This window comes from Leiobunum rupestre, chromosome 4 (genome assembly GCF_980474605.1).
Source record: "Leiobunum rupestre chromosome 4, qqLeiRupe1.1.hap1, whole genome shotgun sequence".
In the NCBI taxonomy this organism is placed as follows: Eukaryota; Metazoa; Arthropoda; class Arachnida; order Opiliones; family Sclerosomatidae; genus Leiobunum; species Leiobunum rupestre.
The window spans coordinates 35681677-35703824 of record NC_143387.1 but is presented as its reverse complement, the minus strand read 5'-3'; the positions used below and the strand labels follow the sequence as shown (position 1 = coordinate 35703824).

Sequence of the window (22148 nt, the reverse complement as noted above, 5' to 3'; positions counted from 1 at the left end):
AAAACCCCCTGGTTCCGATAACGTTATGAATGTATTTCGTCACACGGAAAAACCCCACGTTCCGAACTGCCGATAACGTCTTGGAGGAATAAAACAAGTATACAGGAGTTGCGGAGAGCTGCGAAATCGGTTTCGTCAGTGACCGTGAACTCGTGCGAGACGGAGGGGTTCAAACGCGACTAGCGCCAACTGCATACGGAATTTTGCAACTATTCTCATTTTATAGCATTGTTTTCACGTCGTCTGGTTTGTTTTGAAACATTTCTAAATTCTTTGCGCCTTTTTCCAAAATGACTCGTATTTGTTTGGAGGAATAAAACAAACCAGACGACGCGAAAACAATGCTATAAAATGAGAATAGTTGCAAAATCCCGAATGCAGTTGGCGCTAGTCGCGTTTGAACCCCTCCGAATCGCGCGAGATCACGGTCACTGACGAAACCGATTTCGCAGCTCTCCGCAACTCCTGTATACTTGTTTTATTCCTCCAAGATAACGTTAGGATTTTATTTCGTCAGACGTAAAAACCCCCGATAACGTGATGAACATAGAGATAGAAAAGAAATAGATGGAAGATTACCACGTTAAGGCACCCCTGTTTTTGACCGGGAAAATTAATCCACCCCCCCCCCGGCGCATGTATGAAAGCGGAGATGGACAAAATTTGCAACGCCATCTATCCTTCCTTTGTTTACATCAAATGACAGTTGATTTTCAAAAAGGCATAATGTATTTCATTTCACCGCGCGTCGATGGCGCCACGTAATCTGCCCATCTCATGGCGAAAAGGCGTCGGCACTCGCAGTAAACTTCGCCAGATACAATAGTGCCTTTACTTCTTTTCCATCTCTGTGGTGATGAATTTCTTTCGTCACACGGGTAAACCCCAATCTTCCCATAACGTTATGAATCTAAACAAAATGAACCCGTCCGGCGTCCCCCCAAAATGAAAGCCTAAAATCTTAGAAAATATAAATAAATTTGCTTGAAATGTCAACTTACAACTTAGAAATAAATAAATACTTTAAACGATGATAAAATTTTAATTATCATCGTACAATAATTTTGTCAGTTTGACCAAGGCTAAAAATTGCCCTTTATGAACATTTTTTATCACTTTTGATTGGCCAAAACTTTTCACTGCGTTATTTCTAATTTACAAAACACCAGATGATAAAACTCAAGCACTGTTTGTAATTTAAATAAAAGCTAAATTTTTTAATAATAAATTCCATGATCAAGAGTATATACGCTAACAATTAGATGTCTATTTACGAATGGAATTAAAATTAAATTAGTCTAAATCATGAAATTCAAACAGTGTTGAGTGAACCATCGATGGTGAAAATGCAGCCATTTATATTAATTTCAAACAAAATCTTTCTTAATCAGTTGCGCGAGTTGAAAAAAGTGTTGGATAGGCTTATGGTTTTACAACTCACAACCTGTTGCAAAGTTGATAGTTTTTTTTCAATGTCAATAAACTTGACAATTTCTATTATCGCTTACAAAATTTCTGTTATTTTTTTACACGACTTATGAAAAATTTGACTTTTTGGAAAAAGGGAACTGGAAAATACAAAAAAAAAATATGGGCTCAACATAGACATCAAAATAATTGATCATGTTATCAGGTTTTCCTTGCCTTATTTTTAGGTTTCTTAATGTACAAAATGGTGCACTCTTCAATTGGAAAATGTCTTACTACATTGCATTTAAAAACTTTTATTTATTATTAGGCCTAATTTTATTTATGATAGTAGCAAAGATGTTCTAATCTAGTTAAGCTTAAGTTTTGCATAGGCAGGATTTATATGAATAAAGTTAACTATAGGTGTGGCTACAAATGTATGACTACATTAAACACCAGTTGTTTTTGGAGAGAGAGGAACGGCTAACATTTTAATAACGCCAATGTTGGCGAATTACTGGTCATAGTACTATATAAAATTGTGGCTTTTGAAATTACTGGTGAAGGGATCATAACAGTTGTAGCTTCAGCTATATTAATCCTTTATCGTTCAATATCACCAATTAATTAGATGTCTATGATTGTTAAAGTTTCATTCCTTAAAACATTTTTTAACAATTCACGTCAAATGTTTTTTCTTTTTAACTGCACACGTTCAGTTTTAAACATCACTGATAAAACCTCAATTTTTTTGCCAATGTAGTAGCTCTAGACATTCAGTTCTATTTTGTTATAAGAAAACATTGTCACTTTTCTTTGTCCAAAAAACAAAGACACTATAGAATGAAGAAAAAAGGAAAAAATAAAAAAGCCTTTTCTCACACAGTGTGACATTTTTCTTCGCGATCTAAGACTATCTATTTGTTATTCTTCCTGAGCTATACTGTTCACGTGATTGGTCAACTCCCCAGCAACTACGCCGCAATCATTGTTACTGCCAGAGTCTTTCGATGAACCTAAAATCGGCGAGTCATTCGTTCTTTCGTGGTCACCATTCTCGCTTACTGGTTTATCAACATCAGATAAAAACACAGTTGCTTGAGGAAATAGTTCGTGACATTTGAGTTTGAATTCATTCACAAATTCCTCCGAAACAGGGCCTAATTTATTTGACTTCAACATGTTTAAAACTTCGCTTAGTGTCTGAAAAAGAAAAAGCAAAATCAATTTTGAAAGACAAGTTAGCAAAATGTGTCGCTCATTTATGAAAAAGAACTTCAAACATAGAAAGGAAATGTATACAAATAAACATAATCCCATTGGTTTCACCATAAGTAACATAATAACAATAAGTATGGCACTTCCTATTGCTTTAATGCTAATTTTCTAACCGAACCTTTTTCCGGCACTGATACTCTCTTCAAGCTGTGACTTGGATGACTATGTTTTGGTAAAAATTTAAGCCTAATATCGGAGAGCACGTTCTGGAGTCGCGAGGGGCTTTGCCTTTGTTTAGAAGCCCGCGTGCGAATAATGCATGATAAAAAAAACATGAGCTCATGGCGCCGAGAAAAACTTTTTTAATTTTTATCATTCCGCCTATCTATCGGAAACCAGATATTTCAGCTTAGCAGAAGTCTCGCATATTTTAGACACTAGAGGGCTATGTGCTAAGAAAACATCTTGATTACGCAATAGCTATGAAAATCAGTTTGGTTGTAAATCTCGTTAATTGTCATACTTATTGTTATGTTACTTATGGTTTCACCTTTAATCGGAAGAAAAGGCTAGACAGATTACCAGTTTTGAGGCAATAATGGCATTACCGAACTATCAACCTATCAGTTAACTAATGGAAGAAAACTGCTGATTTCTAATCTATGATATCATATATCAATAAGTATGAACATAAAGAATGCCGTAAAACACAGTTGAGGAAGTTATGTTTATTAACAAACGTTTATAAGATAAAACTAAGTTTCCGGAAAAAGTAGATGCAATATGTCCAATTGCCAGATTTCAAAATTAAGTTTTTGCGTGTGACAGTATGAGGTATAGCAGGATTATTTACCTGCTTTTATACCCTAAAAAGGCGGCGTATTTTCACGCGCAAAATAAATTTTAAGATCCCCCAATTATAATATGAATGCTTCTCCTGCATAAATAACTTCTACCTCAAAATAACATAACAACAAAAAGTATGACACTTCCTAATATTTTTCGATAATGAGACTATCCTTGCTTGGATTTACCACCAAACTGAGAAGTTTAGTATCACCCTTGGTAGTAGTATATATTTCGATTTGGGAATATTTTAGACACTAAGGGGTTCTGTGCTAAACTAAGCCTTGATTGCGTAATAAGTCTGAACTGGTGAATATTATTTCTGCTAACTGTCATACTTATTACAGATTATTATGTACTTATGCTTCTACCAAAGTGACAATGAGCAGTAGATTGATGCACAAATTGCTCACTAAGAAAAAACATTTAGAGTGAGTTTAATGCTTTTAGTTATACTAGATGGCGCCAAATAAAATTTTTCTGTGGGAAGGAAATAGGGATAAATTAAAAATACAACTTAAAGCGCTATATCATGGGTTTGTTTTTGAAAAAAAAAAAACTAAAAAAAAATGCGTTTTCCATTTAACTGCTCTCGAGAGTTCTAGATCACTCTGATCAACATTATATGTTCCATTACGTGCTCGGATCTGCCCCGATCAAGTTTGGTGTGTTCAATTTCCTCTCTTGTGTGCTCCGAAATCACCCAAAACCGATCTGCCGATTTCAACAGATCAAGATCGGAGAAAATTTTTGTGTGTTCCATTTAGATTTTTAGGCAAAATGGCAGACCAAATTGAAATTACTAGCAAACGAAAAACAACAAAGCGCAGGAATACGTAATATGTCATTGGGACGAGATCTATGACGTCAGAGACAGATTTGGAGTTAATCTTGAGAAATCAAATGGAAAACGCTATTAAAGTTCAGCTAAAAAGAAAATTATTTTTGGTGCTTTTTGATAATTTAAGATTTCACATTTGGCGCAATCTAGTGAGACTTCAGGTATTAAAAGTTTACCTAAAAGCATTAAGCCTTTAAAAGGATCTTATCACTTGTCAAAGAAGTATCAGTCTATATCTGAAAGGTAACTCCCTCATTCCCTAGCTCCTCAACCTGATGATCCTCTAAATTCCCACCACTCTAGGCTAAAACCTCCAGGTATTAGATAATGTAACCGAGAACCTATAATTTCGAAACACACCATGTTTACAAATTTAACCCACAATTACTCTAATCTAGTGGGTAATGTTAGTGTTCACATTTATCAGCCCCATTATGACTGACGATAGCGAGAGTTATTATCTGTGGATATCAGTAGAAAGGCGGAGGGGGGCAAGAGCCACAAGGCGAACGGGGTACTGCTTAAATTCTCTTCTAACATGAGTATAAAAAATTTTAAAACAACTAATAATTTAAAAATCTTACATTAATGCTCACTCCTTCCATTTGGTTATTTAATTGAGTAACTAGTTTAAGTGCTCGATCCTGAGACGTTTTATCAATCAGATATAAAACTAGAGCTCCTAAAAATGGATAAATAAAGGAAAAATGTCAAAATCTTCTTCAAAATGAAAGACAAATTGATAAATATATTCAGTTTTACCAATATCAAGACATTTAAACTGATTAAAATTAAATAATGAGTTTTGTGTACCTTGTAATAAATGTGGTAGCGAATGTTTATGCTTAGCTAAAAACTGCTCATTGAGTAGCCGAGCATCTTTGGTGCCATAGATGATTTTCATTTCCTTTTGAAGGACGGTCGCCATTGGAGGCGGAAGCTCTGATAATCTTTCTTGCACTATATGTATATAAAAGAGATAATTAAATGTAAGCAACTTGGATCGTCGAGACACAGACTTACCTTGGAGATAGAAGTGTCCGATGTGATGATGAATTCTATGATGAAGTGGATCTATTCTGTAGGCTCTTTTGATAGATTGCAGCATCAGTAAGAGCTTGCCCTTCCGGGAGTAGATTTCATAGGCCAGCAGATGAGTTTCAATCCTATCGCTGGCCAGGCACTGAAGTGGCTTCAGGAAACGAATTGATTGCTCAAGTGGCTCGTCAGTCTAATCACCAATATTAATCAAAAATATATCTTAGTAGTGTACCAAAGCGTTTCTTAAAAGGTAACCTAAGCAACATCCCTCGTTTAAAAGGCTACTGACTAAAAACCATCGGATGAGTAAAAGTTTAATTAAGGATGGTCCCAGTTCGATAGTACTATTAATGTACTCATTTCAACCATGAATATGGTACTGCATTATGTATTCTTCCCTCAGTTACTCGGATGGGAGGGGCTTCGTTATTATGACGTTGACGCGCCACCATTCAAAAATAATGTGGCTAGTTTCATTGCCAAATTTAAAACAAAAATCGTAAAATTTAATATCCATCTCTTTTGATAGTTAAAAATGTTAATTGCAAATACTTTTATTTATTATTAATTGATTTTTTAGTAGATATTTTTTTAAGAATTATAAGTAATTTTCTTGGTTGGTTTCACACTTAATTCCTGAAAATTTTGTGGATAGAGTCAACGATGAACAGCCGTCTGCTGATTGGCTAAAGTGATTACGTAAAACGCGGAAAAGCATCGCCCATCCTAGCCTCAGATGGTTGAAAGGGTGTATTTCGATATTAATGGTTGAAATGAATACAGTCATGATAGTACCAATAGAAAAATAACAAAAACACGAATTATTGTGTAAGTATGAGCTTTATTAAAAACATTTTACACTGCCGAAACTGGTCGATTTAAAATGTTTTTAATAAATCTCATACTTACGCAATAATTCGTGTCTTTGCTATTTTTCTATTAGTAAATAGCGTAAGGCTAGAACCACAATAAACGTTAATGATGTTTGAACACGATAGTACCACCATCTCAGGATTCGCAGTGTGTAAAATGTTTTTTCAACTGACCAATATAAAATTAAACGATCGAAGCTAAAGTTAAATACGGTGTACGCTTAAAAGAATGTTATAGCAGGGCCCCCACTCAAATCTTCAATTTTTTTATAGGACTTAATAAGACTATTTTTTTCCAAAATTAGAGGATTATAAAGGTCTATTTTTTCAAAAATAAAATTTAATAAGACTATTTTTTCAAAATTATAGGATTTTATAGGACAATTTTTTCTAAATTATAAGATTTTATAGGAATATTTTTACACAATTATAGGATTTTATATGCTATTTCATTTACTAACTTTATGCATTTAAACACATTCTATATTTAGTGAAAAAATCTTTGATATTTACTTAAAAAATAAAAACTATTTAACCATTTTATCACAAAAATATACTTGTAGCTAGAATGACTTTGTATAGTAATTTATCCTATAGCTTAATAATAAAATTAAAACGAATCCTTTAGCTTAATCTTGCAATTTCACTGAGTGGCGGGATTTTAAATAGGCCAAATATCAAAATTATAGGACTGAGGATTTTTCAAAAAATATAGGATGTTATAGGACCTCTGGGGACCCTGTTATAGGGAAAGGAAGAATCAGTGTATTAACCCTAGCTAATTTTTCGGGAATAAGCTCCTCTTCCTTGAGGTTATCAACTTCTCCTCCACTGGCTCCTCCGGCTCCGCTGCCATCCTGCTGTTGCCGAGATTTCATGTGCTGGTCTCGCTTCTCTTGAGCGGCAGTCTGCTTCTCCTTTTCTAATTCGGCCCTTTTGCGAGCTTTCCTCTGCTTGTTTCGCAACTTCTTCAGCTCGGCTGGTGCCATATTGGCTGCAAATTCAAAATAAATAATATAATTACAAACGCTATGGCGTTTCCAGTTTACGCCCTCGGAGACATTTGGCGCGTTCCATTTCTAATTCAAATAGAATTGACTACGCCGATCTGAGGGCGGTTAAAAAGGATTTGCCAAAAGTGTGTTTACGCTGCAAAAACACACTTAAGCCAATAAATGAACTTTGATTTTCTACGTTATATCCAGTCTAGTTTAAAATGAGTTAATTGAATGTGAACGAACCAATCAAAACTCGAACTGAAGGAGGTGTGGCTATCGACGTCACTATCACATTGAAATAAAATCATTTGAAAAATTTAACCCGAATTTCAGGAAGCTAACCCGAATGATAATTTGACATTTTTCAAGCCCTATTAACGAATTTCAAACGACTCTGTGTCCGTTTAAATGACGGGAAAGCGTAAACACTTTGGATTTGAAAAAGGTAGTCCTCTAAATTCCCGTTCCTGAAGTGGAAATGACGAAGATAACACCACCTCCTCCCTGACCCTGGGTTCAAGATCTAGCAACTTTACAAAACTGTAAACACGGTCAGTAAAACTTTGTACGAGTTCCTTACAATTTAAACCAGGAAACCTCGACGCCAAACGGTTAATACCTAATTAACCGAGCGAATAATATAAAATCGTCTCATCGGACAAACCAGCATAAACCAGTTCTTTATTAAAATATGATTATTATTCCATTTAAATCGAGGAGGGAAGATACTTCTATTAAAAAAATGTTAATTACGGGTTTTGTCTTCGTTTAAATATCTTGGAAGAACAAACTCCGATCCTAGGAAATGGTCAGTAACGGACCGAGCAGATATATTGATAAACGAATGGAAAAGAGTTCGAGGGGAAGAGATGCCGAGGAGGGAAAACGGGCATTGGTAATTGCCGAAAAGGCGCGATTGTTACCCTCGTGAGAAAGAAATCGAGGCGGGAAAGCGAAAACACGGTATTGTGACGAGCAGAAAACCGAGTGAAAGCGGCGGGTAATGAAAAACCCGTTCTGTCGGAAAATTCGACAGAGCAAAAACAATGGTCTCTTCGACGAAGGATGGATCTTTCCGAAAAAGAGGATAAGTTTCATCACCAAATTACACGCGCCAGCTCCTGTCAGATATTGCTCAATGGGGTCGAAGCCGCCATTCCGAGGGGTATCACAACGAGCTTCAACTCTCGATGGCGTTATAGTCCGGCTGTCCTCGTTCTAACACGCTCAGAACTATTTATAGACACTCATTTCGAAGTAGAATAAATAAACACGTTGACTTTCGAACAGATTTCTAATAGGACTTTCTATAAAGAAAGTAACATTGGCTTTCTTGTTTTGATGTTGCTGCTGCGTCACGGGTGACGTGTCGATGACGTTTCACTACAAAAAGCCTTGGACATAGGGGTAAATTTGACGAGGCACCCTGTTTTTAATAGCGTTTTCCATTTGATTGCTCAAGATTCGCTCCGTATCTGTCTCTGACGTCATAGATCTCACCCCAATCGACTAGAGTAAAACTGCAAATGGAACATTCAATGAATATATTCCCGGGTTTTGTTGTTTTTCGTCTGCTTGTAATTTGAATTTTCGTGTCTTGGACTGCCATTTTGCCAAAACATCTAAAAGGAACACGCAAAAATCGGCAGATCGGTTTTGGGCGATCTCGGAGCACCCGAGAGCTGGAAATGGAACACGCGAAACTTGATCGGAGCAAATCCGAGCACGCAAATGGAACATAAAATATTGATCAGAGCGATCTAGAGCACTCGAGAGCAGTCAAATGGAAAACGCTATAAGTATAAACTGAAATGAATTTCTACTTATTTCATGACGAATGAGCTACATAAAAACAAGTTCAGCAAGCGTAGCTTATATTATGGAAAGGCCTATTGTTAGACGATTTTAAATATATTTTTCAACGTGTTTTAACACTTTTCACGATCAGTTAACTGAAATATAAACATTAAAATTAAACATCTTGCTATAATCCTTAGGAATTGTCACAGCACCCATTTTGTTATTTTCATAATAATTTAAAACACATTAATAATTGCTACAATCCGGGATTTTGCATACTGCATAGAAAGGCTATATTAAGGGAATTGGTGAATTTCTACCGACATTGTTTACTCGTATTCTCCCTAGGAATAAATACATTCTTAATATATCTTTGGAGTCGATCTTAGGCGCCAATGACTTTGAAATTTCCCATTGTGGATATCGCGCAAATTTCATATTTCTTAAAAAGGATCAACCCAACCAAAAACATTTACAAATAAAAACTGAAATAAAGTATGCCAATTAAGTATCGCCTACTAAAAAGATAAAAGTGTCCGCCCATTCTGACAGTTCGGAATCTCTGGGTGGCGTGTACCGCTTTAACGCGAAGGAACCTAAAAGTCCGGTGGCGGTGTTATACGGGACAATTACGGCGTTCACGATGTAGCAAGTCCCCCATCCGGCCCTTCCGAAAGAACCGCTCACGAAATGTTGTCAAAAAGCGCGAGAACGGCTTTGACCTTTGCTGTTTTTCCGCGCTCGCCCAGGCTGCTTCTTCAGAATCCCACGCTCCACAAAAATAAAAATCAAGAAGTCGAATCTAACCCTTTTTTAAAGACATCCCCTTTGAAGATAATGGGCGAGTGAGGCTGAAATAAGAACTAGGATGTACGGGTTCGTCCGGAGGTGCGTAGTAGTACTTGCTTTACTCAATTGAAGCAACATTATTAGGAAGGATATTTTTCTCGGGGAGGGAGGGAGGGATCGAGGAAATATGATTTCTGTGGTATACTTTAAACGCTAATAAATCAGATAGTTCTTTCTAATTATCTTAAGGAAATAATTAAACTGAAATAAATCAACTGGTGGTTGTAATCCAATCATACTGTAAAAGGTACAGTTTTTTTAATTTTCATGGCTTTTTTTAATTAGTGAAGTAGAAAATTCTAATCTCAACGAAAAGAAATTCTGATATTCAAAGCTATTGGTTCAGTCAAAAAGGAGCATTTTTACTCAAATAAGTGATTCAGAAAAAAATATTTTTATTCGCGAAAATAAATTAAAGTTTGGCACCGACGAAAAATAGTATTTTTTCAAAAATTGTAAGTCAACAAACTTGGCAATTTCACTATAAAATCTTAATTAATAATATCTACCTAAATTATATCATTTATATGCATATATCATTTATATGCATATATTATTTATATATAATGTTCTAATCGAAGAAACTAACGCAAATAACAGAAACGTTCTTATAAAATATGATTTGCTTAGTGCTCGCAAGAATGTATTTATTTATACCTAGGGAGAATGTCTATGTCGAGACGGTTTTTAGCCTTTCTCTCAATCCACCCGTTGGTCCCCCCAGTACGCTCCTCCGCTTAAAATAAAACGAATAGTCCCGGTATTTCATTGGCTGCTTAAAATTTACGTCACCTAACGCGATGGAAATCAAACGCCGGTGACGTTTTGTCTTTCCCCCCGCGCGAGACGGGGGAAAGGCGTTCAACGTGCCCGGCGATTGTCGCAACATATTCATTCTTCCTAAATATAAATAAATGCATTCTTGGTGCTCGGAATTGTTTATTCATTATCCAAAAATTTTACGATATATTTAAAAAAAAGGTGGTAAAAAGAATATAATTTTAACTTATTTAATTATGTTTTTTTTTACGCAACCAAGCATTTATTTGAATGAAAGTGGCATTTATTTAAATAATTGTTTGTTTTATTTAATTAATAGGCTTATTAACTTTCGATTATTTTAACATTTTACAATTTGTATTCAACTATTGGTTATTTAAATATATATTATTTAAATATCACCGAGCTTATTTTATTCATGGTTAAAAATTAATCGAATGCCGAGCACTAGATTTGCTTAAATGGGTTTCCCCACTTATAATAGCGAGCCTGATGGTTTCGGAAGAATTACTACTCAAGTAAAGACGTTATTGACAATATTCAATGTCTTGGACGTACCTCATCGGGTAATTCCCCATAAAATAATGCAATGTTTTAGCCCGATCTAAAAAATGCGGGAATCTCAACGTCGATGGCCACTATAGGGTATTCCCTGGATAATTACCATTAATATATATAAGAGACCTTCCTACTTTCCGCAGATCGTGAGTACGGAAAATCTCGGAGAAACACTAAAGATCAGGGACACCTCGTTTCAATTTCACTCGGAAAAATAAAACGAACTTTTCAGAAGCTACGCAATATTTAATACGGCTATATCCTATACAGAGTGTTTGAGCAGCTCCTCAGTCTTCGTATTGCACATATGTATTGAACGAGGTATTGAAAATTATCCGACTCGAATTTTTTGGTAAAATTATCCGACTCGAATTTAATTGGTAAAATTATCCGACTCGAATTTAATTGGTAAAATTATCCGACTCAAAATTTTTTTGTAAAATTATCCGACTCAAATTTTTTTTGTAAAATTATCCGACTCGAAATTGTTTTGTAAAATTATCCGACTCGAAATTTTTTTGTAAAATTATCCGACTCGAATTTTTTTTGTAAAATTATCCGACTCGAATTTTTTTTGTAAAATTATCCGACTCGAAATTTTTTTGTAAAATTATCCGACTCGAAATTTTTTTGTAAAATTATCCGACTCGAAATGTTTTAGTAAAATGATCCGACTCGAAATGTTTTAGTAAAATGATCCGACTCGAAATGTTTTAGTAAAATGATCCGACTCGAAATGTTTTAGTAAAATGATCCGACTCGAAATGTTTTAGTAAAATGATCCGACTCGAAATGTTTTAGTAAAATGATCCGACTCGAAATGTTTTAGTAAAATGATCCGACTCGAAATGTTTTAGTAAAATGATCCGACTCGAAATGTTTTAGTAAAATGATCCGACTCGAAATGTTTTAGTAAAATGATCCGACTCGAAATGTTTTAGTAAAATGATCCGACTCGAAATGTTTTAGTAAAATTATCCGACTCGAAATGTTTTAGTAAAATTATCCGACTCGAAATGTTTTAGTAAAATTATCCGACTCGAAATGTTTTAGTAAAATTATCCGACTCGAAATGTTTTAGTAAAATTATCCGACTCGAAATGTTTTAGTAAAATTATCCGACTCGAAATGTTTTAGTAAAATTATCCGACTCGAAATGTTTTAGTAAAATTATCCGACTCGAAATGTTTTAGTAAAATTATCCGACTCGAAATGTTTTAGTAAAATTATCCGACTCGAAATGTTTTAGTAAAATTATCCGACTCGAAATGTTTTAGTAAAATTATCATAAAGCTTTTTCTTAAAAATTATCCGACTCGAAATGTTTTAGTAAAATTATAATAAAGCGTTTTCTTAAAAATTATCCGACTAATGAAATTTTCGACACATACGAAAGAAGATTCATTGTCTTAAAGGTCTGATTTTAGTTTTCGAAATGCGACCCGAGATATTTGAGGTGCAAATCCATAATACCAATAGCTTCTCATTCTTTTGGATAAGATCAAAGTGTAGTTTCTGCTTTGATGAAAAGATACGGATGGCACGCTGGAGAACAGACCGAAAATAGAATCTTACCCTTTTTAAAAATAGAAAGGCAATTACGACCTAAAATAATTTAAGTGAAAATTTCCGTGTTTGGTCTATCGTCATAAATTTCGAAATAAAGTTGGGCAATACACCATAAATTTAATATTGAATTTTGTTTACATTGTCAAAGACAATTAACGTTAGTCCTTTAACCCAATATTTTTTAAGTCATTGAGTATATGGCCAAAGTAACCCATGTTGAATTTATGGCACAAAATATAGACAAAAACTTTACACGCATCGAAAATGGAGTTTTGCACTTCCAAATTCCATATTTTTTAAATCTTTAATGTCACTTTATTAATTATTTCGAATTATCTTTCACAAAGTTAAAAGTTAATATATATTTTGTAATTAATCTGCCGTTAAAAAAATAAATTTATAGAAATTATCGTACCCGAAAAATTCCCAAAATGGTCGGACTCGAAATATTCCAAAAAAATGGTCGGACTCGAAAAATTCCAAAAAAATGGTCGGACTCGAAAAATTCCCAAAATGGTCGGACTCGAAAAATTCCCAAAATGGTCGGACTCGAAAAATTCCAAAAAAATGGTCGGACTCGAAAAATTCCAAAAAAAATGGTCGGACTCGAAAAATTCCAAAAAAAAATGGTCGGACTCGAAAAATTCCAAAAAAATGGTCGGACTCGACAGCGGGGAAATATCGGATGTTCCAAGGACTTCTCGTCACCCTGTACAATGTGTCTAATACGTGTAAGTAATTTAAAGTTCGTTAGAATTCCGTAGTTTTGAAAAATTTAGATTGGGAAACATCTCACTAACGTTTCGGCGATAATGAGTCCAACATGCGCGGGTTCAAAGGTTACTTAACAACTCCCAATTTAGTGATGAATAATTCAAACAATACCCGCGAAATGAATTCATCTCTCCGAAGAATCGCGAGAGCCGCGCGCGCCGAAAGGAGATTTTTTAACTAGCAAACCACCTTAATGATAGCTTCGTGTTTTCTCCACATTTTTAATTAATTGGCTCGCTCTCAATTACAATCAAAATGTGGATCTTCCTTCATACAGATTCGAAAAACAATGATAATAACGTTAACGACGTTACGAGGCGAAATCTACATTACAGCCGCCATCCCCGCGTGCACTTTCCCAAACATTATCCACCAGTTAATTGGCCAAAATATCTTAACTAACATTTCGTGCGAATATTTTATCGTTTTAAAATCGCGGTCGGGCTCATCCTTAAATCTCCCGCGCAGGTAGATTGAGATTAAGTTCGTACAATGAAACGTGTACTGGAAAACGCGTAGAAGGTGCCTCGTTTTTCGACGATTTGGTTTCAACTACACATTTAATTGTGAAGGAAGCTAATAGGTGTTTCTATAAAATAAATCAATAAAAAGATTAAATGTACAAAATGTTTTTTCCCCGCGTCACGAGCTTAAGCTTTTTAGTGCTTTATTGGCACGCGCGTTTCGCACGTCGACTTCAAATACCAAAATCTTTATCGACTCGAGCGCACGCTCTCTATCTTCAATAACTATTGCTAGTGACGTAGAAAAAACATTTACACGTGACCTCCCGTATTTTATAGAAACACCTATTAGTCACCTTGGATAATAAACGATTTAAATGGGCATAATATTCCGTTTGTCAAGGTTGATGGTTACTTTGAACCACTGCTCTAAAAGCGTGTCGTTTTGGTTGCATTGCAAACGGAAATTTTCAAACACCGGAAAATTTACCGATTTCAAAATGATGTTTTTGGCCGTGACAATACCGTTACATTGTGAGGTTTAGCGGGCTTATTTACCCGCTTTTATACCCTAACATGGTGGCGTATTTTCACGTGCAAAATGAATTTTTAGATCCCCCAATAGAAGCGGATTTGGAATCTGATTTCAATTTATTTCACGACACGCGGAAGGAATCGCACTCGCATCGTTCAAGAAAAAAACCTATTTTTGATCGTAAATTTATCGACTTTTTAAATACACAATTTCGGTAAAATTCTGAATATATTTAACGCTCGCTGACGTATGATTTTTTTACGCGTTCGTAGACTCGTTTGTTATGAGCAACAAACGCAAGGAGAACGCAGCTAGCCTTTAAACACGCTAACGCAGTGTTGTGTACAAATTTCATTGGACGAACCTTTACGCTGACTGTTTTACTGGCGGGGGAGAAGACAATTTCCGAATTTTCCCCTCCGACGGCAGCAGGCGCTAAAGCGTCTAATCAATGAAAACTGTACGCAAGAAAATCCACGACTTCTGACGGGTTGCGTTCTCCTTGCGTGGGGTGCTGTGTTTGTTGTTCCTAGGTGTATGGTAAGATCACTCTGACGGCTTTAGCCCCGCCTACGAGAGAAAAATCCCCTCTGCGCGGGCTCCCCTCTCACGTAGTTGTTTGTTAAGTTAACATAGTAGAGCCAAAAAAGCCGTCCGCCACATCGAGACGAAAATCTGCCGCGATAAGCATTCCAAGTAGAGCTATGGATTCCTGCTATAGCTAGTGACGTTGAAAAACATTTACACGTGACCTTCCGTATTTTATAGAAACACCTATTAGGTCATGAGTGTCAAACAATGATAATAATCAGCTAGGCACCACCTTAGGCCTAAGTCATCAAGCGACTTTTGAAGCTATTAAAACCGGTGGCCGGGTTACAATGCGGAGGAGGGTGGTGGCAAGCCCTTCTTGCTCCCTACACTCACTATTACTGTTAACCTCTACCAGTTTTTATGGAAAGGAGAAACCGAAGAGCTCGGGGGAAAACCCCTTAAACCAGTGGGGGAGATAACTTGTAAACTCAACGCGGAAGGAGTTGTTCCAAGTTTTCACCCAGTGCCACAAGCTGGGATCGAACCCGGCTCCTCTTGCTCAAATCGTCTCGTTATAATCATTGGTCCAAAGTATAAATACATTTTTTGTATGAACATCACGCTCTTACAAGCTATAGCTCTAAATATATTCTCGTACGTATTTATCCGCGGGTAAATCTACGTTGGTTCCGGTAAACAAGAGATCAAAGTTTCTCCGTTGCGAAGTCAAGGATATAACCGGCGCCAGGCTAATTATACTAGCGTTGAAATGGACGGATAATTTTCCCAGAATACGGAAATCGTAACTGACGAATGAAGCCTCGTTCGCACCGCCATACGGGCGGAAATTTTCCACACTGACCCTCGGCGAAGACGTATAAACGCGATAATACCAAATTCCGAGTCTCGGTTGTTAGATTTGAACTTTTAAAACTTTTTGTAATTTTTTTAGTGCTCGTCTAGAAGTTCGTGACGCGGATGACCTCTTTAAAGGGTCTCGAATTTAATCCGCTCGTGAGTTATGACTCCGCGCAATCTATTATTATTATTATTATTATTAAACGGAATGTGGTAGTCTTTAACTTCGAAACTCACGTCGTTTCGTCTCCTATTTTTGGTTTCGTAATATTCGTAGGAATTTTAAACGCTTATCTTGGCTCTTAAGAGAGAGAGCCCTTATAACGCGCCAAGATCTATTTCGGAGTTCTTCGAGAACAATATATACTTGAAATTTGAAATGGAAAACTCGAAAAAGTGGAATGAAGTGGCCAACATCCTCTTTCCTGGAGAGCGAGGTTGCTACGTAACGAGTCGATTGTTCGGATCTCGAAGATTGGCTATTTTTGGAGGACGTGCCCTCCGCTTACCAATTCAATCATCGTTAATTTTGTCACGTACGCGGATTAAATTAGGTTATTAAAACTTATTAGGAACAACATTTCCTAATATGTATATGGAGACTGGTTATGTGGAAACGGAAGAAAGTACCAAATCCAATATTTTCGTAACAGGGTTGCCGAAATATTTTCAAATTTCCCCACTTTTTCACGTTTCTCCAGAAACTTTCCAATTTTTTAAATAAATTCCCGACCTTTTTTTTTTATAAGTTCCTAAAATACGGTGTCTTTGCCCTGACCTTTTCCGCCTGTTTTAAATGGTCACGAGTTTTTAATAGCGTGTCCTAGTCATTTATTTTTGAATGGTAAATAATAAATTAATTTTTAATTTTAACTAATTTCAATCTATATAACAAGGTTGGTTATTCCCTCACTAATAAGTAAGCGATTCTTAATTCCAAACTAAACGCGTAAAAGATAAATTTTTACGTATACCTACACCTTTTGGAAGAGAAATTAGACGCTAAATTACACTATTACACAATTTATGATATTAAACATTCTGGAGGTTAGTAGAATCGTGACTTGAGAAATCTTTAACCGACTTAAGTCAGAGCTTTGACAATAAAAAGGTGCACATGGCCAACTTCCCCTGGTCAACCAAATTAGGAGGGTTGCTTGTAGACGGGGGTAATAGACAGTTAAGTTACAGTCTTGAAAAAATGTAGGGGAAACTTGTGGCTGTTTAGACGTAGCTTTATCGCGTAACTAATCTCAGCGTCCAATATAAAGACGCGTTAAAGGAGCCGAGAATTCCAATAGATACAGTTATACAAAGTTAGCGACTCGCGCAAAATTTATCTAAAGAAGAGAATTTTGACAACAATTTTGTCTTGAGCGCAAAATATTTAAAATTTAATTACAAAACCAGAATAGTTTCGGTAGAACAGGCTACCATCATCAGGGCCTTAACCGTAATACGACGGAATAATCAACTTAAAACAAAGGAAAAAATGTCAACCAATTTTCATTTTTTAACAGGACAGATAAAAAGATAATTGAACATAAAAATAAAAATATGAAATCATAGACTCAAAGGTCTTTTTCCATTCTTTTAACAGTTCCATACCCGGTCCTAAATCTCTACAATTATTTTTTACACAATTGTTGATAAAAATGAATAATTTAAATCTAGTTCAATTCTCGTTTTACATTCTTTTATCTCTAGTCGGGTATTGTAATTAAATTTTAAATAAAATTTTGCGTACAAGACAAAATTGTAGTCAAAATTATCTTCCGCAGATCCAATAGATACGCTAAGCATATACGCTTAACGCGTTTCAATCACGATCATCAGTCAAACTAATCAAACGTCATCCGCGCAACGTGCCTGGCAACGTCGTGCCAACCCGAAGGCTAAATCAAAAGAAAATGAGAGAAACCAGAGCGGCTACCCGAGTTTCGCACGACAGACAGTTCTTCCACAATGCGTCATGCAAATGAATGATACCTGGCAGCGGATGGCCAGTCCCATTTGGCACCAAAAACAATGAGAACGCGGAAACGGAGAATATTCGGGCTAAAATAATAAGCTTGCCATCGCACCGTGATACACTTTACTTTCAATTTGGACTCTGGCAGAGTTTTCTAAAGCCGAGATCGGATAGGGTTAGCCCATCAATTAGCCTACGAGCCGAGTTAAAAAATACGTTTTATTTCTTTTATGAAACCGTCCCTTTTATTGTTTTTAATTAAAATCCATTGTTACAGAATGGAGAGAGACGTGCTTTGCCTTCCTCGACGAAATAATTACGTTAAGGTACAAACGAGAGCCGAAATTTACGACGCGTTTTTCGCTCTAGGTTTGCAATTTTTACGAATGATCCCTGTTAAATGTGGCACGAAATTCTAAATAAGATTTATTTAATTTCCACTCTCACGAGGATGAGTTTGGGAAATTAACCCAGATTTTTGCGGTTATTTTAAGCGCAAAACAAAAATGTTTCGTACGTGTAATGTAGACCAACGGGTGTAGTTCCGCTGTTAGTTATTTTGACGTTATTACACTAAACTGGCGAATAATAATGTTATTTCGAAGAACAATCACTCGGATATGCTTCCAATAATTCGCTACCTTAGAGCAAGAGTCAAGCAAGTCTGAAAACCCCTATTTGTGTAAAACCAGTTTTAAGTTCGAAATCTAGCATAATGACAATGATAATCTAATAATGAAAAATGATAAAAATAGAGTGAAAATATAGATGGAAAATTTTGTACTGAGGCACCTTAATTTAAGAACACTCAAGGATTCTTATTTTGAATTTCTTTCAATAGTCACGTATCTCGACTTACTTGACTTTTGCTCTCAGGTAAAGAATACAAAACTGAAACGTTGTTTTAAAATTTTACGAAAATTGACAAATTCAGAAAAACATTCGTGAAATCACCAAAAATTCATCCGAGAAAGAGCAAAATCCGGGTTAATTCCAAAATCCAAGAAACATTTCAAAAGCAACCGATAAACTAACATAAATTTCTAATATATTTCAAAAGCAACCGATAAACTAACATAAATTTCAAAACCCGGCGAAAACTCAAAAAGCAAACTAATAAAAAAATTGATGATTTCCAAATCGGGCGAAAAATCAAAAGATAAATAAAAAAATTAACCCGAAAAATCACAAAGCAAGCGATAAATAAAAATTAAATTTCAAAACTCGAAGAAAAATCTAAAACCATGTGATATAAAAATAAAATATCCAAACTCGACGAAAATCCTAAAAGCAAGCGATAAACAAAAAATAAAATCTGAAAATTCAACCAAAAAAAATCACAAAGCAAGCGATAAATAAAAAATAAAATTTCAAAACTCGACGAAAAATCACAAAGCAAGTGATGAATAAAAGAGAGAAAATCTAAAAATTCAACAAAAAACCACCAAGATTTCAAAATTCGATGTAAAATCAAGAACTCCATATAAAATCCCGTATTTCGAAATCCAGCTTACGCTCGACCCCTCGTGTGAAATAGCCCATAAAGTTTGAAAACTAGACGTCTGTCGTAACACTTTCCAAAGTGGTAAATATACAAAACCAAAAGACGAGGTAGCCTTCTGTCCGGTTATCTTCATTGTAAAGGCCGCGGATGAAACAACAACCACTTTGACCGCGTTTATTCTTCAAAGTGTCAATGGAAGCGTAATTGTCAACGATTTAATTGTTGAACTTGATTGAAGCGTGTTATTTGTCAACAATTTTGGTCGCGTTGATGTACGCGTAGAAAGTGAAAGTCGGAAGCGAATATTCAGACTCGGCAATTATATCTGATTATCGTTGAAATCCGATAACAATTAACATTGTTCCCATTGTTTCGATACGATTCGGGGGTGTTACTCCCATCGAGAGAAAAATGAAAGATGGAAATCTGAAACTTCCCTGTCATTAACTAAATCAAATCACAAATTACCGTTTAATTATTCCATTCTTCCGACGAGAAAACTCCCGGTGAGAGTAATATCGAATGGAATATATGTGGTAATTCGCGGCTAATAGGTAATATGCTAATGTTAGTCGAGGTTTGTCCCCGAGTAAATAATGATTTACTTTACAAATTATCTTATTATTGAAACTTAGGGTTCCCATTGTCCCTTGAAACGCCTGATGTTTTTTTATTTAATTGTAATTTTGTTAATTTTACTTATTCAAATCAGATGCAAAAAATCAAAACTTGTTAATCATATAAGATGGAAAAAATAAAAAATTTCTTTTTCATATCAGATGTAGTTTTTCCTTAATTTTTGTTATTCATTTCAGATTTATAATATTTTTTTTTACTATTGTCTGGTTAAAATTTCCCAGAGTTTTCAGGGTTGCCACAATGTTTTCCGACTTAAAAACCCGACTTTTTCCTAATCATTCCATTTTAGAGATTCTTCCCTGACCTTTTAAGGTACAATTTTGACCAATTTTAATTTAATATTTACCATAAGTTAATAAATTTACACATTTAAATATAAACTTGACTCTTTATATTATGTTTTATGTAAAATATAGTAACATTTACAAGCTTTAGTTATTTTAGAACACCTTCATTATCGATTCACGATAAATTTTAATTATCTAACCTTTCCCAAAATTCTCTAAATTCCCTGAATTTTCGGTCTATTTTTAAATTCGATGACTTGTTATGTCTATAAAATTTGCATTTAAACGTGTAAGTGATTTCAAAAACCCGAAATTTTGCATAATTTTTTTTGAACCATCGCCGGATTTTGAAACCTAGAATTATTTGAATGATATTTTTTCGCGGATAACATTTTCCTGAATTTTCCCGAATTCGCCATTTTCCTTTAGATTTCGTGATTTTGAAAAACAAACCCTCGTTATTTTCATAAAAAATCAAAATCAAGGGCACGTTTTAAAAACGAATTTCAAATGTTAATTTCGTCGTTAGCGTACGGGGCATTTTGTTTTTGAGCGCGCGACCCTCGACGGTGCGCGCCATCGAATCGCAAAAACTAGTTATAGAACTTCTTCGAATCTAGAAAGGCGAATAATTTGAATTAAAACGAAAACGCTTGGAACGCGAAAGTTCCATTAAGAAGAATTCGAATGAAAAGCGAACGGGAACAAAAAGTCGTCCTCAAAAACCGCTTTCGCTTTTTCAGAAATCCAGGAAGGAGGGAGGCTGATCCTGAGCGCTGTCAATGGAACAAAGTCATCTCCGCGTCGACATCACGCCGCGTGCCTGCTATTCGGAAGGATTCCCAAAGAGAGAGAGAGAGAGAGTACAACCTTTCGGAAAAATCAACATTCCGGTTCTCGAAAATGGGTTAAGTCAAACCCAGCCACGCTACGGAGTCGAAAATCATTGTTTGGGCCGGCGCGTTGAATAAAAGGACTTTAGTAATTAACGATCGCGGGAGACATTTCGTGGATCTTTTTTTTAAAGAAAACGAAAGGCTAATTACGAGGAGTTTAAATATCGGGGTTTCTTCGGGGGAGGAGTCTCGCGAGCGATCGGGGAATTATCCCTCAAAGACTTAATTATAAGGCGACGTAGTTCCGGCAAAAAAAAACATTACATTTGGAATTTTATGGAAACCGTGTCGCGAAAAATGATTCGAAGATGCGTTCATTATATTTATACGCTGGGGATGTTCCAGCTATTATTTTAACGCCCACTCGATTCTTGTCGTGGCTTTTACGGTCACGACGATACGTACGGTACGGGCTATTATTTCCCAGCTTATAGATACTTTTTTTCCAGGAATACAATTTTTGCAGATACTTCCAGTGATTTTTTTTTAAATATTATAGGAATTATAGGAAATTTCATAGAAAATATAGGAATTTTTAGGAACATTTTTAGTCAAAAAATAGGAATTTATAGGAACATTTAAGCTAAAAATAGGAATTTATAGGAACATTTAAGCTAAAAATAGGAATTTATAGGAACATTTAAGCTAAAAATAGGAATTTATAGGAACATTTAAGCTAAAAATAGGAATTTATAGGAACATTTTTAGTCAAAAAATAGGAATTTATAGGAACCATTTAGCTAAAAATAGGAATGTACACGAACAATTTCGAGAAAATAGGAAATTATAGGAGCATATTGAAATTATAGGAATTTATAGGAACTCTGGGAGCCCGGATAACGTATACTTAGAGGTCGGCGGATCAAATAAATTAACCGCAAAAATTTCAATTAATCATTAAAA

At 35.4% G+C, this 22148-nt stretch overlaps 1 protein-coding gene across 2 annotated transcripts in view; it reads right to left on the bottom strand.

Annotated features, from left to right (window-relative positions):
- Positions 1-1058: 1058 nt before the first annotated feature.
- The window catches only part of Naa15-16 (N-alpha-acetyltransferase 15/16), a 43373-nt gene continuing 22283 nt past the window's right edge, over positions 1059-22148 (bottom strand). For both annotated transcript variants that reach the window (XM_090174042.1, XM_090174043.1), the window contains exons 13-17: positions 7002-7222; positions 5339-5546; positions 5129-5275; positions 4900-4997; positions 1059-2613 (exon numbers count right to left, since the gene is read on the bottom strand). In XM_090174042.1, coding sequence (XP_090030168.1) covers positions 2335-2613; positions 4900-4997; positions 5129-5275; positions 5339-5546; positions 7002-7222 — 953 coding nt within the window. In that variant the 3' untranslated portion in view covers positions 1059-2334. The remainder of the gene's footprint in view (positions 2614-4899; positions 4998-5128; positions 5276-5338; positions 5547-7001; positions 7223-22148) is intronic.